This window comes from Hippichthys cyanospilos, chromosome 3 (assembly GCF_059441005.1).
Source record: "Hippichthys cyanospilos isolate Australia breed blue-spotted pipefish chromosome 3, RoL_Hcya_1.0, whole genome shotgun sequence".
NCBI classification, from domain to species: domain Eukaryota; kingdom Metazoa; phylum Chordata; class Actinopteri; order Syngnathiformes; family Syngnathidae; genus Hippichthys; species Hippichthys cyanospilos.
The window spans coordinates 9,364,138-9,371,924 of record NC_142371.1 but is presented as its reverse complement, the minus strand read 5'-3'; the positions used below and the strand labels follow the sequence as shown (position 1 = coordinate 9,371,924).

General features: G+C 38.1%; 1 protein-coding gene across 2 annotated transcripts; it reads left to right on the top strand.

Annotated features, from left to right (window-relative positions):
- Nucleotides 1-4,084: 4,084 nt before the first annotated feature.
- osr2 (odd-skipped related transciption factor 2) lies at nt 4,085-7,251 on the top strand. 2 transcript variants are annotated; one of them, XM_088410803.1, is made up of 4 exons: nt 4,085-4,309; nt 5,593-6,283; nt 6,474-6,573; nt 6,875-7,251. In XM_088410803.1, exons 2-4 carry the CDS (start codon nt 5,631-5,633, stop codon nt 6,947-6,949), a joined length of 828 nt encoding a protein of 275 aa, XP_088266929.1. In that variant the 5' UTR covers nt 4,085-4,309; nt 5,593-5,630; the 3' UTR covers nt 6,950-7,251. The 2 variants fall into 2 exon arrangements, with proteins under 2 accessions (XP_088266929.1, XP_088266928.1); XM_088410802.1 differs by having other exon boundaries at nt 6,793-7,251.
- The last annotated feature ends 536 nt before the right edge of the window (nt 7,252-7,787 follow it).

The window sequence follows — 7,787 nt, the reverse complement described above, 5'->3', positions numbered from 1 at the left end:
ATAAAATACAGTAGTTTGGTAGGTTATTTTGTAATTGTAAATCGAAATATGTAAGTTGCCTTTGTACCCTTCAAATTAAAGGTTTTTACATTTTTTATCATTCAGTACCAGTCCAAACTTTGAAAACCTTTGCAAATTCAAAGTTTGTATTTATTTTCCCCTACATTGTGTATTCATACTGAAGTCTTATAGATTATGCAGCAATAATTCTAACCAAATTATGTTTTAGATTTTAGAATTTCCATTTTTTCCTCAGATGACAGCTTTGTATATTTTGGTATTTTTCTCAGTGTTAGTTTGTTTATTTTTTCAGTGGGTGATGGTCAAAATGGCTCTTGTAGGTTGCTGACCCCTGGGTTAGATCATGCACAATTCCACCCTTTGCTTCGTCTGTTTACTGTGTATTTACAGCACTTGCCACCAGATGGACCAAAAAACAAAAAACTAAAATATGTCATATTAATGGAAGGCAGCGCTACAGAAGTGTCTGGCCAGTACAAACAGCCCAAGGGAAGCTATTTGCTGACAAATGGGATTTAGTGCTGTGCTTCAACAGCCTCAACCGGTCGGTTTTATTGGTTGAATGAGCACGATATCATGGGTTTCTTCGCTATGCTTCTCTGGCAGCATAGATGACATGGCAAGGACTCAGGAGTAAAAGAATTTGGTCACGCAAAGATTTCGGGGTGCTGTTTAACAGATGGCAAGAGACCAGTGAAAAAAGTGGCAATGGACAGCAGATGGAGAAGAGATCAACAAGAGACCAAAGAAATGTTCAGCCCACTCTCCATGCTGCCAGTCAACAATACTGGAAACAACAACCAAATATTGTAATATTAATGCCTATATGTCAGTGTCACTCAAAAGTAACTAGCATGGCCTTTTTAATGGTTGATTTTATCATTTAATTTTACAGAGCTTTACAGAAGGGATCTCTTTCGATTATGTGACCTGAGTGGACCTGTAGTTTGGTTATTAACCAACAGGAGGCAATCTTGTATAACACAGTAAACGCTGTGCCAAATGAACTACTGTACCCCAAACACGAAGGTTTCCAAGTGCAAACGTAACCACTTTGCAATTCGGTTTAAAATATTTTACAGACAGATTTTGTGAATTTTACAGCCCCATTGGCAGGAAAAGTTCCTGAGCCCAATGTGCTATAGTATGTATGTAGTGTATATAGTGTATATTCATGTAGAGAAAACTCTGAAACAGCATGTAACAAACGTGACCATTTTATACATACATACATACATACATACATACATACATACATACATACATACAGTACATACAAACATACATACATACATACATGAAGAAGAAACTTAGAGAGTTTTTTGTTACGTGAAAGAAGTTTGACGCAAGGAAATGCGATGACAACGTTCTTATACAGGATGAGTGAATGTGTGGTGTGAATGTGGTTGTGTAGGGGCTTTGAAACCACAGCAGGTATGTAAGTGACAGCTTTTTGTTTCCCAGTGCACTTGTAATATGGACTTGCAACTTTTTAGGCAAATGCTTAGAGACGTTTTCTGTCAAAGACATCTCGTGAGTACAGACAGGGCACAGGTCTTTAAATATATATATATATATATATATATATATATATATATATATATATATATATATATATATATATATATATATATATATATATATATATATATACTTTTTCTTTTGGGTCAGTGTTAGAAGCCTGTCAGCCATTACAGGCTTGACAACTGCATGGGTTTCCAACACTAAGGCTATCTGGGAGTCAGATGATTACAGTAAATTATGGTGGCTGCTTAGACTCAAGCAAGGTTCAAAGGTCATGGCACAAACTCTGACATAAACCTACATAAAAAGACTATGCATGGCTCAAAGGAAAAATTCACAGAGAAGCCTCAAAATATCATGATATGTAGAAATAAAGTTCAATACGCATTATCTACCATCTGGGTTGTGTGTCATTTGAACACAAGCAGCAAAACAGTTTCCCTCGAAATTTTTTGTTTTGTGAGAGGAAATAAAGAAACCACACAAAGTTCTCTGGCATTGTAAACTTGCCACTGATATTTAAAATAGATGCAAGAGTAATGACAAACTTTCTCCCAAGTTTAAATGAACCAAACAAATGAGCCTTGATAAAAATTCTCAAAAAGAAAATGGGTACATCCGTGAATTTTACATAACTTGAAACGATAAATGTTGTAAATGGACATTGCACTTATATAACGGTTACCTCAAGTACTCAAAACTGTGAGGGCTCAAATAACACGTTTCCAGGGGTTAATTATCACATTCAGATGTAAGTGTTTTTCAAGAGAATTAATGATACATTAGGTTTAGCATTTAAACATGTAGATCGTTTTAATGATAAATCAAAATCTGAAAAAAATAATAAATGAAAGGAAATGGCATGTTATACTAAAATGACAAAATCTGACGATGGAAGTCTGACTAACAAGTGGAAACCACAAGCATATCGCGTGCAGAAATGTGTTGCACATACTCTGCAGCTAAAAAAAAAAAAAGAAATCTTGATTATTTCACATGTGCTACTGTTGGAAATACGGTTTGCCAACTCATTGAACAGTATTCATTCATATTTCGTTTAACATCCAGCTCTTTTTTATCCACTTGCAAGAACATGATCTAATTTATATACTTTAGATCTGAAATAGACAAGTCTTTTTAAATAACATTATTTGTGTCACTCATTTATTTCTGCCTTAAATGTATGCTTTTGGCATGCTATAAGAATATACGGATAGTTTTTCATAGACAAACACGACAGTGGCCTTGTCGTTATGATAGATCATCAATAGGTGACGCTGCAGACTCGTTGACTGTTCCAACATTTTAGTGCGTCGCAGGCAGAAGTGCGAACCTTCATTCAGCCACTCCGCTTTCAGCCCTATTACGCCTCGATTGAAATGTACATGCAATTGTTAGATTTATAATAATAATCGTCATCGTCATCATCATAATCATCATAGTTTTAAACAATATATATGCATGTCATTATTTTATATATTTTAAATATTTTAATTGCTTTTTGTTTTTAATCATTTTTATATATTTAACCGAATTAAGAAAATTACAAAAATCATCTGTTTTCGTTAAACGGTTAAAAAGCTTTTACCTGAAGATATTATGCGTAACCCTTTCTGTATAAACACCAACATTTGATTTGATGTTTTTATAGTTTACGTCTTCACAAAGTTATTCAATCAGTTTCCAAACACAAACTTTCCGGAATTGCCAACAACAACAACAACAACAACAATAATAATAATAATAATAATAATAATAATAATAATAATAATAATAATAATAATAATAATAATAATAATAATATGTATAATTGCCACATGAATTGGGAATACACATTCAATTAATGTATTATTTCTGGAATTTCAAAGTAGATTGTCTATAGCTGGTGAAATTTATTTTCAAATGGCATCTGTAAATATCTAGACTGCTTTGTTTTACATATTAATTGTGCAGCTACAACACAAAGAGAAAACGACATTTCGAACAATTACATTTTGTGGATGTCAGTCAAATTAAACACATGATTAGTGCCATTGCGTGAAGCCCAAATAATGGTTAGTAAATGCAAGTGTATTTTTATCCAGAAATAATAGTAACTTAATCAGTAGCCTGCGGAATGATTTGTTCTTACCCTAATGACACAAGCAATTTAATGTGGTCAGCTTGCATCTTTCCGCGTGCACGGGTTGGGGTTTTAACGAAAATCTTGTAAGGTAGTCAAGTATCCGAAGGCAGAATCATGGAGTTGGGGGGGGATCAGACTTTCGACATGTGCACTTGATGTCTCCAAGAGCAGGACCCCTTTGCTTTTCTAAGGTGCAACTAAAGAAAGGCATCACATGAGGTAAAGTTGAGCCGAATGGGATGCTTCGCTTGGCAGTGGAGCTCTAGTTGCTATCCAAACACAAATAAACAGAGGAGGAACGTTGGAATTAATGATAGAGAAAGAGGGGGCGTGTCGAAGGCGGGCTATGTGAGCCCCGAGCAGGAGCCCTAAAAAGTGAAGAATCGGTGCGCGTTACGCACACTTCCAGCCTCAGCTGCGGACGGGACTCCCACTGTGCGGCTGTCTGTATTCCAGAACCACTGCTCACACTACACGAACGCGCACAGGTCCAAGGCAGCGCACTTGGCTGCATGGCTGTGAAAGTTTCGTGGACTTGGAACTTGGAGAACTTGTAGTGGCGCTACTGGAGTCACTCGCGTCTAGAGTTACTGTGGATTACTGGCATATACCGCAGGATTTTGACAGCTATTTATTGGGGTAAGACTGCGTTTGGAAGGGTACATTCTGGCACATGGCACTCGAAGCGCGCTTGTTTTCTAACTGTTCCGTGACTTCAAATAATACAGCAGAATGCGCGTATAAGCAGTCTACATTCGCACTTGTCATCTCTGCGTAAACTCAATCGATTAACGCTCTTTGTGGAGTGAGACCTCACTTTCGTTGCTTTTGCTGCATGCATCAAACATGCACGAAATGTAAATTTGCTGCTTCTCTTTTATTTAGAAAAAAAAGAAGAAAAGAAAGAACATACAGACAGACAGGCGTTCAGGAAAACCGTCAAAGTGTAAATGAAGTCCAAAGGTTAGGGAAAACATGTTGATCAAAGTTGTGGGTATACTATGGCAGAACAACATGTGCTTGTATGGTGACTTCAGCTGCACCTGTGCAACATTATATTTAACCCCATTCCATTTGAGGGGGTAGACCCATGGCCAAACGTAAATTGTGTGAAAAAAATTAAAATATTGGGTGAAATCATCCAGACCTTTACTCATCATTTCAACATGTTGGCACTTTTTACTACGTAAGCACTTTATTGTAGGAATTTGTGTTTTGCAGACACTAACATGAGAAAAATAGACAAAACATTTTTTGAAAGCAAAACAGTTTAAGATTTTTCTTCTTATCTTCCAACTCTCGCACTTGCAAGTATCAAGTATCTCACTCTCTCTGTTGAAGTGTGAAAAAAATACTTCTTTTGCGCACGCAATGTGTCTAATTATTAAATTATTGTAACATGATTTCTTGAAGTTAAAAATCCCAATAACTGTTAAACAATAAGATAAACACATGCTTCCCGGAAAATGTAATACTCTATTACTATCCTTGCAATTAATGTCAAAAGTTTTATTGTTTGATTCATAACTCATCAAATAGTGTTATTGAATAATGCTCTGTTTTCACATGCAGAAATTGTACCGTGACATGTTGTCAATTGCAATTTGTGTTCCCTCATATTTGGTCGAGCGCGTACTTCATTCCAAAAAGTTATTTAAAGAAATTAAAATGATTACTGTTTATACTGACAATTTTAGGAGAGCATAATTTTTTTAATGTGAAATTATTTTCATGAAATAAACCTTGTCTGCACAGTCTTGAATCTTCGCTCTGCAACCACTTCTGTGTTTTATCGTGGCGGAAGTAGAAATTATTTGACCATATATTCCCATTGTAAGATTGTACCGAATTAGGGCGTTGTATTGTAGCTGCATTAATTGAGTCCACACGACTGACGGTGAACATGTTTTCTATTTTCCAAGGGGTTGTCGGCGCGTCCGGTGCACCAGCGTGATCCGCGATGGGGAGCAAAGCCCTGCACGCTCCGATCCCCCTGCACCCGCCCCTGCAGCTCACTAACTACTCCTTCCTGCAGGCCGTCAACACGTTCCCGGCCGACCAGCTGCAGGGACTGTACGGCCTCAGCGCAGTGCACACGATGCACATGAACCACTGGACTCTCGGCTACCCGCACATCCAAGGACTGCGATCGACTATCACAGAAATGGCAGCCGCCCAGGGCTTGATGGACCCGAGGATTCCATTCCCGGCTTTGCCCTTCACCGCCGCCGCGCAGCTCTTCCACCCCAAACAAGCCTCGGTCACGCACGGCATTCCCTCGCTGCACAAGGACAGGCCGAGGTTCGACTTCGCCAATCTGGCCCTGGCCGCCACACAGGAGGACCCGCCGAAGGCTGCGGACTTGGCCAAGCTGGCGTCGGGACTTGGGGGAACCATAACTGAGCTGAACAAGCTGTCCCCGGACAGAAAACCCACGAGGGGCAGGCTCCCGTCCAAGACTAAAAAGGAATTTATTTGCAAGTTCTGCGGCAGGCATTTCACCAAGTCCTACAACCTCCTCATCCACGAAAGAACCCACACTGACGAGAGGCCCTACACCTGCGACATTTGCCACAAGGCTTTCAGAAGACAGGACCACCTCAGAGATCACAGGTACTAACCTTCGCTTTATTTATAAAGCCATATCCATGACGTCGTATCAAACGTCTTAATTTCATTCACACCTGTATTTTTTATTTTTATTTTTGCAAACGATGGCACTTTATTGTTGTTATTTATATGACTATACGCAGCTTGTCATACAAACATTATAGCTCAGCTAATTGCGATTTCTGTTTTACAGATATATCCACTCCAAGGAAAAGCCATTCAAATGTCAAGAGTGCGGAAAGGGATTTTGCCAGTCTCGAACGTTAGCAGTTCATAAAACCTTGCACATGCAGGTGAGATGGCAATGACACCAACATATTAATATACAGCTTTTACTGATTCACATATTCACAATCAAGTGCATGCGTGGGGATGTTCGAAAGTCTGTTGCGGTCAGACATGTACAAATAGTAAACACATGTTTAACTTATCAACGTAATGGAAAGATATTCATGATCAAAGTTCTATGTAATTGAAAGGAATAATCCTTTGCTTGCTTTAAATCTAAACAGGAGTCTCCCCACAAATGCCCCACATGCGGAAGAACCTTTAATCAAAGAAGTAACCTGAAAACTCACCTTCTCACCCATACAGACATCAAGCCCTACAGCTGTGGCCGCTGCGGAAAGGTGTTTCGGCGCAACTGTGACTTGCGACGGCACAGTTTGACGCACAGCCCACACCAGGACTTCTAGGTCTGGACACAAATAAAACAAAGTAAACAGAAACAAAACAACGAAACAAATGGACACGAGAAGAGGAGTCAGCATTTATTTTAATGCATGGACAATATCCAAACGCGGATACTGCAAACACATATGAATTAATTGCACAAGCATGTTGGACACTACCATGTAAATATCAAGACCATGTACATAAAGAAATATTTTCTTGGCATTCAAATGACAAAGTTGTTATTAAAAAACGTGTGTTAAATTGTATTTTAGAAATAAATATTTCCATTACATACATGTGTGTGCCTTTTGTTTTCATTTGCCCACATGGCTATAGCTTATCTTTCAAAGTTTGTTTTTGATACCTTTACAATTAAGAAAGATCTTAATATACTGGAGCGGGTGGAGTTGTACACAAACAGATACTGTTCAACAGAAGACACACCATTTCACTTTTATGCTTACACTTAAAACACTTTTCAAGGCCTTGTTAATTTTGAGCTAGTAAATGTTAAGGTTTATAGTGTACTTTGAAGCCTTCCTTGCGTCTCTCTCACCATATATCATAAATGTTCTACAGTATGCTTAATCGCATTTTATAGAATTAAACAGATAACCACGTATTGGCCTATTATGTATAGGGCATGCAACGGCGGATTTTTACAAATATTTGTGAATCATTTCATCATTGTGACTGCATGGGCACACTTTAGGGTTAAAGTGTCTAGTTAGAGTTTTATTTAGGAGAATCACTAAAATTAAAGCGTGAAAAAACAATCGTTTTTTTCTGGAGACAAATGAACCTCTGTTTCATTCTCAGATAAGATAAGAAA